The sequence below is a fragment of the Bufo gargarizans genome, chromosome 4 (assembly GCF_014858855.1).
Source record: "Bufo gargarizans isolate SCDJY-AF-19 chromosome 4, ASM1485885v1, whole genome shotgun sequence".
Lineage (NCBI taxonomy): Eukaryota > Metazoa > Chordata > Amphibia > Anura > Bufonidae > Bufo > Bufo gargarizans.
Window position 1 is genome coordinate 502250918 of NC_058083.1, and position 15636 is coordinate 502266553.

The following is a 15636-nucleotide window of genomic DNA, read 5'->3' on the forward strand; positions in this document are numbered from 1 at the left end:
TAAATTGGTCTTTAAAGGAAATGTTGAGCCCTTTTCTCTGTACAGTCTTGAGATTCTCTAATAGCCTTCTGTCTGTTTTTACTCTGTTCTGTCAGGCAGCTCAGCTGATTCACACAGCTAGACAAGCAGCTAGCCATGTGTGACAGAACGGCTGAATTCTTTTTAATAAAGACCAATTAAAAAAAATTATTTTTAGGCCAAAATGAGTAAAATACAATCATTTAAAAAAAAAAAGTTACACTAAGTTTCAGTCTTAACTATTGATTCCTTCTCAGAATCCCTTGTTATTCAGTTTACAACCTTCTCCTAGTTTCAGACTTCTCAGGTGGCCATGTATCTGACAGTAATAAATGGTGGATGTGAGTCCAGGATGCTGCTGACTTCACTATCTCTCATGTCAGCACAGCTTAATTCAGCAACTAATTTTTCCTTCTATAAATCAGTATGGATTTCCTAACAGTGTGATGGCTAACCTCCGGCACTCCAGATGTGGTAAAACTACAACTCCCAGGATGCACACTTGCTTGGCTGTTCTTAGTACACAACAGAAAATTGAGCATGCTGGGAGTCGTAGTCTCACCATAGTTTGAGTGCTGGAGGTAAGTCATCACTGTCCTAACACTTGTACTGAGATACACGGATGCTGAGGTGTGTGTGATCCCCCACCTCCTGTAGAGTTTGCAGTAAATGCTCTCCTTTCCCTCTACACTTGATCGCTGCAATCTGCCTTGTGTTTTGTCCCTATTTAAAGTCTGTATGAGCTGACCTTCTTGGATGTTATACCCCATCTCCACACTGTGATCTGCCATATATACCCTCTTCCCCCTCCCTGCTGCAACATGTAACACACAAGGAAGGGGAACAACAAAGAGGACTGTCAGAAACAGGAACAGTACTCTGAAGAATTTATGGCACATTCTGTAGGTCAAGCTAGTTGCAGTTTTGGCTCAACATAGAGTCATAAGAATAGATGTTCCAGAATTGTTATTACATGGGGAATGTATAAAGCCATTAAAAAAAGCATGGCAGGAGAGGGGACAGTTCCTCTTTAAATACTGAACATACTGTAGTTCGCATCCAAATGTTCTGGAGAATGGAGCAGAGATGGAGACTGTGACCTGGACACAACGTTACAGGGGACAATCATTTACAGACTGCTTGTAAGGAGTCACTCACCAAGTGAGTATCGCATCACTGAGAGCTGCTCATTCCCATCTGTGTGTATTGAAACCAGATCTCTTGTCTCTGCATCTAGGACAAACCATCTAGAAAATAAGAGAAATATCTCTCATGTTAAAAGAAAGCCTAAAACAGTAGATAACAAAAAAAGTTCTGTAAAAAACATCTTAAAGATAAATGCTCAATAATTCTGGCTTATCCATGGGAATTTTTCTTTCATGCTAGAAACCATAGGGAAAGTATGTCATGGCTCTGCACCTTGCATGGTATCAGAAAAATAGCATTGCGTGTACCGACTGGTAGACTTGAGTATGCCCAACTGATGAAGGCCCTCATACACATTAGAATACTGAGGGCCACACCTGCTGTTATCCCTGGAGCCAGCTTATGTCCGCCAACGATAGGTCACCTCTGAAGGTGCTTGGCAGCAACTTTCTCCTCTCTCCCCATTTTGTTGACACATCTGCATATTTTAAAGGCCATGGACACCTTTGGGGACATTTTATTTTATTATGGCATTACACTTATGCTGGATTTAAACATTCTTTTGTTGCTCTTTATTACAATTAGCAGTTTTTCCCTCTACAGTTTTATGTTTCACTGCATCTGCAGACGGCTCCTTCTCAGGGAATCCATGCTGCTGTAATGGCTTGACCTGTAGCCCCATCTCTAGTTCCCTGGGGGGGGGGGGGGGGGGAATTGGCCATTGACTCTACAGGGTACACAACTATCTGATGCTAGGAGCATGAGGTACTTATGCACATGCCCAGCAGCGGCAGATGCCCCCCCCAAATTCAACTGTATTGCCACCCTCAGGATGGTGATAGTTTCATACTGTGGCATGGATGGCAGAATTTTGTGCTGCACAATGGTATTGCTGGCCCTGCATACTTTTTAAAGGGGACAGGCAAGGGGAAGGGGACAGAGCGGCAGGCCTGTCTCATTTATCACTTTCTACGTCTGGTTTAGGCTGCCTTACATTTAGTATTGCGGTGGATAAGCCGAAGGTACGTAGAGGCCGGTGCCTCTACATAACGTCGGTGATCACTGCCAGCGCAGGGACTTATGAAGACCGTCAAAAACGACAGCCTTAATAAAAGCGCCCCCAAGTGTTTTTCAGTGGTATTGAAAAGCCTAAATGACTGCGCTTTTCAGTACAAGAGGGGCCCTGCAAAGGGAGTCAATGTCCCACGTATAACTAATGCAGCATAAAGCGCTGCTCAATGATTCACACACAATAAACGTTAGATAGATGCTATACATGCGACACGTAATCTTTCACAGGGCCGCCCAGTCATCTGCAGTTTATATCCAGTAAAACCAGAAGTCAACATTTCAGGAAATACCTCCCAGAATGTGTTCCAATAGCTACAACTATTCCACTTGGATGGAAGTCTGCACAGTGTCCAGGTTCCTGAAGGAGAAAAGGCTTAGATTTCAGATTCCAAACAAAGCCAAAAAAGAGATGAGAAACTTCAGCACAACATTCACTAGCAGATAAATGTATGATGTCTGAGGATCAGAGTGTGGGGGGCTCAGCGTTTGAGGGACCGGGGTACTCGAAGCCCCTGTGTGAACAGATCTTGGGTGTGCAAGTATGACAACCGCTCCATTCACTTCTATGGGACTGCTGGAAAAAGCAGAACTCTGTATTCAGCAGTACTGTAGACTGAACGGACCGGGGACCACAAATGCACACTACCGCTCCATTCACAAAAAGGGACTTAAAGGGGTTGTCTGGGTTCAGAGCTGAACATTTTTACACAGGCACTCTCCCTAGTATGAGCTGAATCGCGCAGGGCAAAGGCTTTTTATGGAGATACGGTGACGTACCGGGCTCTCCATGGGTAAACTAGGCGGAGGCTTCCACCCAGCAGTGAGCCCAGTGACATCACCGGCACTAATGGGCGGGCTTTAGCACTGCCCTAGCCTGTAAAACGGCTAGGGCAGCGCTAAAGCCCGCCCATCAGAGCCAGTGAAGTCACCAAATACAATGCTAGGCGGAAGCCTCTGCCTAGCACTGTAAAGACATAAACAAAGAAGCACTTGCCTTGCGTGATCCAGCGCAGGGCAAGGAAGAGCATCAGAGCATGAAACAATGCTCATATCACAAGGCCTGCCAGGGTGAAAATGTGGGTACAACCCCTTTAAGAGTCTCAGTTCTCGGGACCATCAGGAGCACCAATGATCACACATTTATCACCTTTGCTTTGGATACTTACATCTAGAAGTCTGGTCCATTCCAGCGTGTGGTCTACATTATTCCATAGACAGACCTGCTTGTCCTGAGCACATGTTAAGAGAAGATCTTTGAAGGGGTGCGTTGCCAGTCCCCAGAGTTCATCTGTGTGACCCTGTGTTTGACAAATCATTTTATCAGGGACTTTCAAATGCAAAGCAACATACAAGACACAGCCCAATGGCTACCTACCTGAACTTCCACCTGGAAGCCATCGTTAAAGGTGCCTCGCAGAACAAAGTTCCTCGATGTGCCAACTAGAAACTGGTCACTTTTGCCCTCTGCTACAGCTCGGATGAGGCCATACTGATCTGGAACCTGGAATGAATAGATTAACACAATGATAAATCATAAGAAAGTCTTACACAATTACATTACCACACAGTCTACTACAAAAAGATTCCATACATAACCCAAACCAAAGGAACTGTATGCTGGGGCAGTGGGCGATGTGAGGGCTTATTGATGTTCATAATAGAAGTATAGGGTGTCATATAAATATATCAGCTCCCTTTGGTGATTTGGTTCATAAGAGGAGGAGATTATATATATCTCCATAGCCCCCTCCACTTAGCCGTACTATTACAGCCCGCTGATCGGGCAGGGGCAGGAGCTTTGCTCACCCGATCAGCTGCAGGGGACCGGCTGTTCCCGTTAGTCGGACCCTGGCTGTATGCGTCGGCATCAGTGAAAACACAGATGCCGGCGCATTATCCCAGTGACCGCGGCATAGAAAGGGTTTGCTGCGGGTGAGGGAGCCCATTGGGTCCCCGCGCTGCTGTGGTGGGGACCCGCCCGATGTCGTGCAGAGTCTGCCCAGTGCCTTGCATGGCATCGGGACCTGCCTTCTACGGGTGTCCAGGAGATCCAGCCTCAGGCCGTTTCTCCTAGGCCAGTGTTTTCCAACCAGTGTGCCTCCAGCTGCCTTTGGCTGTGCGGGCATGCTGGGAGTTGTAGTTTTGCAACAGCTGGAGGCACACTGGTTGGGAAACACTGCCCTAGGCAACCTATTAGTATATTACTCTGTAATCCACTAACAGGCAATGCATTATAATACAGATGTATTGTAATGCATTGCAGAGGAGATCAAACCCCCAAAAGTTAGTCAGAAATAGAGTAAAAAATAACAAAAAACAAACAAAAAAACAACATGCACACATATTAGCTATCGCCACGTCCGTAATGACCGGCTCTATAAATATATCACATGGTCCACCCGGTCCGAAGAACACCATATAAAAATAAAAACTATGTCAAAGAACACCATATAAAAATAAAAACTGTCAAAAAAAAGCACAACACCAAGCGATCAAAAAGGTGTGTGTCCCACAAAATGATACCAATCACCTCATCCTGCAAAAAATTTGCCCCTATATAAGAAAATCCCTCAAAAAAAATAAAAAAAATAAAAAAAAAATATAGCTCTCAGAACAGGAGACACTAAAAAAAAGCATTGTTTCAAGCATGTTATTGTGTTAAAGTGAAATAAAAAAAACGAGATTTTTGTATAACTTACCAGTAAAATCTCTTTCTCGCTCTTTCCTTGGGGGACACAGAAGACCTTGGTATAGCTCATCTCCATAGGAGGCGTGACACTAAGTGAAGACTGTTAAGCCCCTCCTCCACAGCTATACCCTCAGCCTGGAGAGAGAGACTGCCAGTTGCGTGTCCAAGTAGTGTAAAAAGGCAAAGTCCAAAAGTGGAACCAACAAGCCAACTACCCAACGGGTAAAACAAACTCGGAAACCGTGTAAAGAAAAAACAAGAATGGGTGGGTGCTGTGTCCCCCAAGGAAAGAGCGAGAAAGAGATTTTACTGGTAAGTTATACAAAAATCTCGTTTTCTCGCCCAGTTTCCTTGGGGGACACAGAAGACCTTGGGACGTTCAATAGCAGTCCAAGAGGGGAGGGACCACAGCACCAAGGCGAAGCACCCGAAGGAATCAAGAAACCACCGCCTGCAGACCAGGCGGCCCAAGGCAGCATACGCCGAAGCCCGAGTATGCACCCCGTAGAACTCGGTAAGGTGCGCAAGGAAAAAGTGACCGCCTTGCACAAATGAATGGCCGAAACCTAACGCCTCCGCCCCAGGAGGCACCGACCGCTCTGGTGAAATGAACGGTGACACCGAAAGCAGAACCCTGCCATTGGTGCGATAACCACAGCAAAGGCCACTCCGAGAAAGCGGAGGAAGCCACCCTGGAGGCCATCAACCTTTGCACTGACCTCCTGGAAACACAAGAGACCGAACGCAGACCAGAGTCGGAGATCTCCAAGCAAACAACCGCAAGGCCCCACAACCTCCAAACGATAAGCGACCGTTCCCGGCGATGGGAGGAAAAGGACGAAAGCCTCGTTGACAAGAAGGCAGATACCACCGTCAGAAGGAAGGAAGGGACAGGACGGAGAACAGCCCCGTCCTGGAAAAGGACAGAAGGCACAGAACACGAAGGGCCGCCAATCAGGCACCCGTCAGACATGATGACAACAGAAACACAACTGTACAGGACAGAAGGAGTAGGGAGAACTTCCGCAACGGCTCCAAGGGAAAGATTGGAGTGCCGAGAGTTCAGTATGTAGGTCCCAGGGTGGAACCAGGAAACGAGAAAGAGGAACCAAAGAGCCACTCTGTGGAAGAAGGTCATGACAAGGCCCAGGAAACGCTGGAAGGGGAAGGACAGCGCCGACACTTGACACTTCAAGTAACAGAGTCCCAGTCCCAGGGTCAGGCTGGACTAGAGAAAGACAGAACCAAGGGCGAGAAAGGCAGAGTGGGGGAATGCCCCGCTACCCACAAAACCCCAGGTAAGAACCCTAAGTCCGACAACCAAACCTGGACTAAGCAGTCGGGAGCGAACACCAGCGTGCTCGCAGGAATCACCCAGCAAGCGGGAGAAAACCCAAAGCGATCAGGCGCAGACCAGCAACACGGCCGAAGGATCGGAAACCACGGTCCTGTCGGCCCCCGAACAACACAGCCCCGCATCCAACCGGCGTGGGGGAGCAGAAGGACAGACGGAAGAACCCAGAAGGGTCTGCCCAGCATCAGACAGATGCCCAGACAAGACAGGCCAAATCTAAGTCGATGTAGCCACCAAAGAAGGAGTTCTACAGCCCCGTGTGGGAGATCCAAGGACAATCTTGACCGAAGGGCAGTCCTCCCAAGTCACCGAGAAAGTAAGTCCCACGGGACCACACGCCCAGACGGAAAAGCAATCTGCACCCAGTGGGAGGACAAAACGCGGTAGGCCCGGCAAACAGCTAGCACCACCAGCGAGAACGAGGGAGATGGTACGAGACCGCAAGTAACACCGGAACCATCCAATTGAACAACCATTCCCACCCCAGAGGAGGGGGGGGCAACGACGGAACAGCCTCTGAGGCCTGGCCGGGGCAGAAGCCACATTGGAGCGACAAACCCAGAGCAGAAGCCCAAAAACCGAGCCGGCGAGGAAAGGCAGAGTCGAATCCCCTCTACTCTGTGAGACGACCTGCACACCGCCTCGCAGCAGGCGAATACCCTGAAGAAACCAAAGTGGAGGTCCCCAGGACCTGGATAATCAAGCACCCAAGAAGAGTTGGGCGATCTACCCGAGAGGAGCAGTGTGAACCTGGTAGCAACAGACTGGAGCGAAAAGGGCGCCAATAGGAAGGACCCACACCACACTGCATCCGAGAGGAGGAAATGGTAGTAGGCAAGGTAGTCCCGCCAGAGCCAACGTAGAGGTCGAGCGGCACTGCAGACAACACTCTCGACCCCGACCGGTTGCGTAGGGAAACAATGTCACGAGATGACGAATGGGTACGCATCAAGGAACCCCGAACACTCCCCAGGTGGAAAGGCCAACGAACATGGTGGGTGCCGACAACAACGGGACCACACCGGAGAATGGGTACCACTCAGCTCAGTGCAGTAGCGAGCCAGCAGAGCTCGTCTACGTATATACAAGATATACAGCTGTGAATACATTGAGCATTCATTGTTGCGTGTTGGACAACAACACCTTAGGCTCACAAGTGGACAGAAGATCTCCACAGAGAAGAGTGCAAAGCTTGCGACAAGCAACCCCACCCCAGAGAGAAAAACGTATGTCGCAGGAAGAAGGGAGGCATACGTACTAGCAACCCTGCAGGCAGCGAGAAGGCCAACCCACCCACGGGAGGAGAAGGCATACACGGCCCAAACAACGCACAGAGCGCACAGCCACAGCGTCCCACAGTATCCACGGAAGTGTAAAGTGCAACCTGAAAAGGAGCTATGCACAAGACCAGTACCGGCATGCGAAGGAACGCAAGTAGCCCGCCCGGAAAAAAAAAAGGGGGGAAAGGTACCTGGCAACTCTGATGGCAAGAGTGCAAAGGCCCTGAAAAGGGGGGCATGCACCTGATTATCCTAGCATTAAATGATTGTGCAATAATCCACCCAACACCGAATTTCGTGAGAGTGCAACTACTCCGCCCAAGAAAGGGGAACGTCCAGTACAGCATACACAAGGACAGCCGTGAATCTCGTGAGCGTACAAATTTTCGCCCATGGAATGAGAAATGGTCATGCACAAGGCCAGCACCATTTCTAAAGGGAGTGCAAGCAGCGCACCCCTGTTAGAGCCATGCTCACGGCCCGCAACGTATTTGGTGAAAGTGCAGTGATCCTCCCAAAAAGGGGGAGGGGTGCACATGGCATCCCAGGAGAGCGCGAGCATCCGCCATGGATGGGGGTCATGCACCTGGCCGGCAACGTGCTGGCACAATGACACCCAGTCAGTGAAAGCGCATGAATGTCGCCTGAGGAGAGGAGGCATGGCCACGCCGGCAGCAATCCAGCAAGAGCGCGGAACACCGCCCACGGAAGGGGGCCATGCATATAGCCCGCAGCGGATCCGGTGAGAGTGCAAGCACCCAACCATGGAAGAGGGTCAGGCACGTGGCCAGCAACCTACCGCGAGAGAAGCCAGTAAGAGTGTATGTATGCCTCCTGAGAGAAGGAGGCATGCCCAAGGCCGGCAGCAAAAACCAATAAGAGTGCAGCATTCCGCTTATGAAAGGGAGTCATGCACATGGCCGGCAGTAAATCCAGTAAGAGTGCAGTGTTCCGCTTATGGAAGGGGGACGTGCACATGGCCAGCACCGCATCTGGCGAGAATTTGGAATTCCTCCTATAGAAGGGTTTCATACACATGGCCAACAGCGAACCCAGTGAGAGTGCAGCGTTCCGCCTAAGAAGGGGGTTACACACATGGCCGGCAGGGAATCCAGTGAGAGTGCCGCATTCCCCTAAGGAGGGGGGTCGTGCACATGGCCGGCAGGGAATCCAGTGAGAGTGCCGCATTCCCCTAAGGAGGGGGGTCGTGCACATGGCCAGCACCGAATCCGGTGAGAGTGCAATTATTCCGCCCCAGAAGGGGGTCATGCACCTGTCCAGCATTAAATCCAGTGAGTGCAGCATTCCCCTAAGGAAGGGGGGTGTCGTGGCATGGTCAGCACCGATCCGGTGAATGTAGTATTCCACCTATAGAAGGGGGTTATGCACATGGCCAGCCTGCGGCCAGAGAGCGCAGAATTCCACTGAGGCAGGGGTTCATGCCCATGGCCAGCACCATACTGGAAGGTGACGTCCTGCCATAGAACGGGCGGAAGAGGGGCGCCTACACTCGGCTAGCGCCGTATCCCGGGAGATGGCAAGGGTCCGCCTAAAAAAGGAGACTTGCAGCCGGCCAGCACCACAGCCGGGGAGCGCGACATGTCGCCTACGGAAGGGGGGCACAGCATGCAGCCAGCACTACTGTATCATGCTGCAGCGTCCTGCGCAGCCATTCCGTTATTTAGTAACTCCGCCATGGAAGTCCTCTTTTTTTTTTTTAAAAACACAGCCACTCTTGAGGCAAGAAAAGGGGCCACCATACAGGGACACAGCCTTGTACAGGCTTATTAGGAAGCCCACCAGAACATAGAGGGGGTCCTCCAGATGGGAGCCGGCCCTTGGAGATGGCCGGCACCCAACAGGTTAACAAAGATCCGACCAGGGGGGCGGCGCTGCGATCCCCTGGGGGGCGGGGGACGTGCGGGCGGGAAGAATTCGCGCCGCGAGACGTTCCCGCCCCCTCCAACCGAGGCCGGGATGTTGCGGCCTAGTAGGTCCCAAAGCCGGGGCCTAGATTTTTGCGGCGCCCGGCCGGCCAAGAGGCAGCGACGGCGAGCCGGGACCTGGAGGGAGCCGGCTGACCCATGTACCAACGGCCGCGGGTGCCCACCCCGCGGGCCGGCAGAGACAGAGGACCGGAACAGCAGGCCAAAGCCTGGGTCAAAGATTGCGGCACCCGGCCGACCCGATGCATCAGCAGTCGGCCGGGGCCTGTCGGAGCATCGCGTTCCACATGCAGGCCGCGAGGTCCTGCGTCCGGCAGCGTCTGGAGCGGCCCTTTGGCCCTAGCACACCGGTAAGGAGGGAGACCCTGGAGTCCAGCACTGCGCCCCCTGCCCCAATGGACAGGCCCCCGTAGAGGAGAGACAGGGGCAGCTAGCGCGGGCCCCCTGTACTGAACTGCGACCGGCAAGGGGGAGGGTCGGCATAACCCCTGTGTTAGGGGCAGCTAGGAGCAGGTCTCTGGCTCTATATTCCTCCACAGCAATGTCATGCTCACCCCTGTGCAATCCCCTATGGAGGGGCATTGTATTGTCGCCCTGCGGTCACCAGTATGGTGGTGGTGTGGGGCTATATAATTATTAGGCAACAGCTAGAAATGAGCGACAGCCCAGGAGTCAGAAACATGGCTGTTCACCTACGGCACCCAGGGGTCAGCGTAGGTCCAGCCGGGACCAGCATGGGAGTCCAGCACGCAGAAGGCCAGGGAGGGGGACGTAGGGCTGGAGAAGCCTCTCTCTTACCACAGCCGTCTTCACCCTCCGTCCGTTCCAGCAGGGTCGCCCCTTCAGCTACTGGCACCGTAGTGGCAGGACGCTGGAGAGGGACTTGGCGTGCGGGCGACCCTTGCGCTGGCGGGATGCAGGGGAGCTGGGCTGCCCTGGTCCACCTTGCCTTCTGTGGGGGAGGCAGCAGTGCGGAGACCGGCACTGGCGCAGCTCAACCCCGGGAGAACAGAGAGGTCTAGTGCGTCTCTGTTGTCCCTGATGATCTGGAACAAAAAGAAATCAAAAAGTAAAAATCAAAAAGTGAAACAAAAGGAGAAAACAGCCCTGCAGTAGCAGGGAGTGTCTTGCCTCCTTGGACACTAAGCAAAAACTGGCAGTCTCTCTCTCCAGGCTGAGGGTATAGCTGTGGAGGAGGGGCTTAACAGTCTTCACTTAGTGTCACGCCTCCTATGGAGATGAGCTATACCAAGGTCTTCTGTGTCCCTCAAGGAAACTGGGCGAGAAATTAGGTATCGCCGCGTCCGTAACAACCAGCTCTCTCTATCTATATATCTCTCTATCTATATCACATGACCTAACCCCTCAGGTGAACGCTGGAAAAAATGGATTTTTTGTACTCACCGTAAAATCCTTTTCTCGTAGTAGGCATTGGGGGACACAGCACCATGGGTATATGCCCAGCTGCCACTAGGAGGCTGACACTAGAAACAAAAAAGTGTTGGCTCCACCCAGGTGGGCTATACCCCTCTGCTAGAGCCAGAACAACTCAGTCAGTACCAAAAGCAGTAGGAACGCCACACCTGAACCAAAAAGAAACGGAGTGCCAACAAGTCTTGAACTGGGGAACCCGACAACCACAAGCAAACGCCGGAACCACGAACAAGAACAGATGCTCCAAGGAAAGGGAGGGATCTGTGTCCCCCAATGCCTACTACGAGAAAAGGATTTTACGGTGAGTACAAAAAATCCATTTTTCTCGTGCGTGGCATTGGGGGACACAGCACCATGGGACGTCCCAAAGCAGTCCCTGAGGGAGGGAAGAAGATCGCCAGACGGCAACCTAAAGCACCGCTGCCTGCAGAACCTTACGCCCCAGGCTGGCATCAGCAGAAGCCAGGGAATGAATGTGGTAGAATTTGGCAAAAGTGTGAACTGACGCCCAGGTGGCGGCCCGGCAAAGCTGGGCAGCCGAAGCCTGATGACGCACCGCCCAGGAAGCTCCGACTGCCCTAGTCGAATGAGCGGTCAACCTGGAAGGGGGAGCGCGACCCTTCGCGGCGTAGGCCTCCTTGACAGCCGACCGAACCCAGCGAGAGATGGTGGCCTTGGAGGCAGGCAGACCTTTACGAGGACCCGCCGGAACCAGGAAAAGAGAATCCGAACGACGGAAGGGTTCCGTGAGGCGAAGGTACCAGCGGAGAGCCCGAACAACATCCAGGCAATGGAGAGACTTCTCCCGAGGGTGAGAAGGATTAGGGCAGAAGGAAGGAAGGATAATCTCCTCATTGATGTGAAACGGGGTGACAACCTTAGGGAGAAAAGAAGGAACGGGACGCAAAACGACCTTGTCCCGATGGAACACCAGAAAAGGCGACCGGCAGGAAAGCGCCGCCAGTTCGGAAACCCGACGGATAGAGGTGATAGCCACAAGGAAGGCAACCTTAAATGACACAAACGACAGAGAGATGTCTGCCAAGGGCTCAAAGGGAGAGGACTGAAGAGCATCAAGAACAAGATTCAGGTCCCACGGCTCCACCGGAGGACGAAAAGGAGGGGCTCGGCGAGCGACACCCTGCAGAAAAGTCTTAACCTGAGCCCGCGTGGCCACAGAACGTTGAAAAAGGACCGAAAGGGCAGAAATCTGCCCCCTGAGAGAAGCCAGGCGAAGCCCCTTATCAAAACCAGCCTGAAGAAAGGCCAGAATATTAGGGACCGAAAAAAAGAGAGGACGAGAACGTGCGGACTCGCACCAAGCAAAATACGCCCTCCAGGTCCGATAGTAAATACGGGCCGACTGGGGCTTCCGAGCGCGAAGCATCGTCTGAACGACAGAGTCCGAGAGACCACGGGCCTTCAGGATCGCGGTCTCAACAGCCACGCCGTCAAACGAAGCTGCGGTAAATTCGGGTGGAACAGAGGGCCCTGCGAAAGGAGATCGCGACGCAGGGGAAGACGCCATGGAACGTCGGCGAGCAGGAACACGAGATCTGCGTACCACGCCCTGCGGGGCCAATCTGGGGCCACCAGAATCGCCGGCACCCGGGCCGCCTTGAGACGCTTGAGCACTCGAGGCAGAAGAGGGATGGGCGGAAAGAGATACAGAAGGTCGAACTGGGACCAAGGCAGAACCAGGGCATCGACCGCAAGAGCTTGCGGATCCCTGGACCGCGCAACATAGCGCGGAAGTCTGTGATTCAGGCGAGACGCGAAGAGATCCACGTCCGGAACTCCCCACCGGAGACACAGTTGATGAAACACTTCCGGGTGGAGAGACCATTCGCCCGGGTCGACGAGCTGACGACTGAGAAAGTCTGCCGCCCAATTGTCGACCCCGGGAATGTGGACGGCGGAGAGAACGGGAACGTGTTCCTCCGCCCATCGCAGGATCTGAGAGGCCTCTCGCAGGGCCATCACGCTCCTGGTGCCCCCCTGATGATTCAGATAAGCCACGGCGGTGGAGTTGTCCGTTTGAATCCGGATCGGGAGGCCGCGCAGACGGGAAGTCCAGTGCGACAGTGCTAAGAAAATCGCCCTGAGTTCGAGAACGTTGATCTGCAGGGAAGATTCCTGAACAGACCACAGACCCTGAACCGTGAGGGACTCGAACACCGCTCCCCATCCCGAGAGGCTGGCATCGGTCGTGATCACGCGCCAACTGGGGGGGAGGAAGGACCGGCCCAGGGACACCGTCCGGGGAAGCAACCACCAGGAGAGATCCAGACAAACCTGAGGAGGGAGACGAACGAGGCGCTCGAGACCCTCCGGGGACTTGTCCCACCTGGACAGGATGAACATCTGCAGGTCCCGAGAGTGGAATTGGGAATAAGGAATGGCTTCGAATGAGGCCACCATCCTCCCCAGGACGCGCATACACGTCCTGATGGTCAGAGAGGACGGCCTGCGGAGAAGATGTACCCCCGCATGAAGAGAAGACACCTTCTCCGGGGGAAGGAACACCCGCCCGAGGCGAGTATCGAACAGCATTCCCAGAAAGAGCATCTTCTGGCGTGGGACAAGGGAGGACTTGGAGTGGTTGACAAGCCACCCGAACCGAGCAAGAGCCGAGAGGGTGATGCTCAGGCTGGACAGATTGTCCTCGGGAGACGGGGCCCGAATCAGAAGGTCGTCCAGGTAAGGCACCAGGGCGACCCCCCTGGCACGAAGAAGAGCCACTAGGGGAGCTAACACCTTGGTGAAAACCCTTGGTGCGGAGGCCAGACCGAAGGGAAGGGCTACAAATTGGAAATGAAGCGAACCCACCGCGAAGCGAAGGAACCTTTGATGGGAGAGGGCGATGGGAACGTGGAGATAGGCATCCTGAATGTCGACCGACGACAGGAACTCGCCCAACTCCAGGGAGGCGATCACGGACCGGAGGGACTCCATGCGGAAATGACGGACCCGGACAAACCGATTGAGCGCCTTCAGATCCAGGATAGGACGGAGTGAGCCGTCCTTTTTGGGGACGGTGAACAGGTTCGAGTAGAAGCCCCGAAAACGTTCTGACTCTGGAACCGGAACGATGACCCCCAGAGCGCGCAGGGAATGAATGGCCTGAAAAAAACTGTCTGCCCGGGCGGGAGACATGGGGGGGGACGTCAAGAAGAACCGACTGGGTGGGAGGTCGGTGAATTCGATCTTGTACCCCGAAGAGACCACCTCGAGAACCCAAGCGTCTTCTACGTTTGCCCGCCAAACATCCCGAAAGACGAGCAGGCGCCCTCCCACCATGACGGGGATCGAGTCATGCTGAAGGAGGCTTAGTGGGCTGGGGACGAGCGGGCTTGGGTTTGGCGTGCCAAGAGGGCCTGGACTTGAAGGAAGGCCTGGAAGGCTTCTTGTCAGATCGGGCAGGAGGGGCCCGAAAGGACCGAAAGGACTGCGTCCGGGAGGACGATCCGGGGAAACGACGGCGGCGAGGCTGATTCTGAGGAAGAAGAGAACTCTTACCTCCAGTGGCCTCGGAGATGAGCTCCTCTAAGCGTTTCCCAAAGAGCTTTCCACCAAGAAAGGGAAGAGAGATAAGAGCCTTCTTAGAGGCGGCGTCCGCCGCCCAGGAACGAAGCCAGATGGTGCGGCGGATAGCCACAGAGTTGGCGGCCGCGCGCCCAGAGCGGCGAGCCGATTCCATAGAGGCGTCACAAAGAAACTTGGAGGCCTGATAGATCTGGGAGGCAAGCACTGCCAAGTCCCCCTGCTCAGAGTCAGCAGGTAAAGCACGGAGAAGCTGCTTTGCCCAAACGGCGCATGCCTTGGCGACCCAAGAGGCGGCAAACGCAGGACGGATGGCGGCGCCCGCTGCGATGAAAACGGACTTGGCCAAGGAGTCGACCCGTTTATCAGCGGGATCCGACAAGGAAGCCGCATCAGCCAGGGGAAGCGTAGTAGCCTTCGCCAGACGAGCGACCTGAGGATCCACCAGGGGGGGCATCGTCCAGAGATTGACCGAATCCTCAGAGAAAGGATAAGGAACATCAGAAGCCTTGGTGAGATGAAGGCGCCGATCAGGGTGACGCCATTCCCTGGCAAGGAGAGCGTCCAGATCCTCGTGATTGGGAAAAACCACAGTGGACCGCTTAGAGCGTCGGAAGGACACTGCCTCCATGGAGGAGGACGAGGGGACATCCTGCACGTGGAGTGCGTCCCGCACGGCTCTGATGAGATCCTGCACTGCTGCCGACATCGCCGAACACCGCTCAGATTCAGAATCTGAAGCGGAGGAGTCCCCAGGAGCGGCGGAAGCGGCTGAAGAAGAAATCTCACCGGACTCAGACCTAGCCGGGGAGTGATCCGGGGAAACTGAGGAGGAGTGAGACCCAGCCGAGACCGTACGTGGTCGTTTGCGGGACCGAGAGCCGGAGCGAGGCTGGGAACTGTCGCCAGGCGTATCACCAGCGGTAGAGGCCCTGCCAGAGGCGGCCGCAATCTGGGCAGGGAGACTGTCCAGAGACTGCGCCAGGGATTGGGAGAGGCTAGCAAGGCTACCTATGGCCTGGGACAGGGTAGCAGCCCATTCCGGGAGAACCGACAAGGTAGAGGCCGCAGGAGCGGACTGGGCGGGCCCGGGGGTGAGGCACTGCACACAGAGGGACGTAGGCTGGCCGCATGGGAACTTCCTGCTACACACAG

The 15636-nt window shown here is 53.9% G+C and overlaps 1 protein-coding gene across 4 annotated transcripts in view; it reads right to left on the bottom strand.

Annotated features, from left to right (window-relative positions):
* EML4 (EMAP like 4) overlaps window positions 1-15636 on the bottom strand; it is a 189879-nt gene that overhangs the window by 10669 nt on the left and 163574 nt on the right. For all 4 annotated transcript variants that reach the window (XR_006388849.1, XM_044291838.1, XM_044291840.1 and 1 more), the window contains exons 16-19: window positions 3611-3736; window positions 3402-3533; window positions 2526-2593; window positions 1177-1265 (exon numbers count right to left, since the gene is read on the bottom strand). Coding sequence is in view for 3 of the 4 variants with exons in the window: in XM_044291838.1 (XP_044147773.1) it covers window positions 1177-1265; window positions 2526-2593; window positions 3402-3533; window positions 3611-3736 (415 nt within the window). In the remaining variant the exon portion in view is untranslated. The remainder of the gene's footprint in view (window positions 1-1176; window positions 1266-2525; window positions 2594-3401; window positions 3534-3610; window positions 3737-15636) is intronic.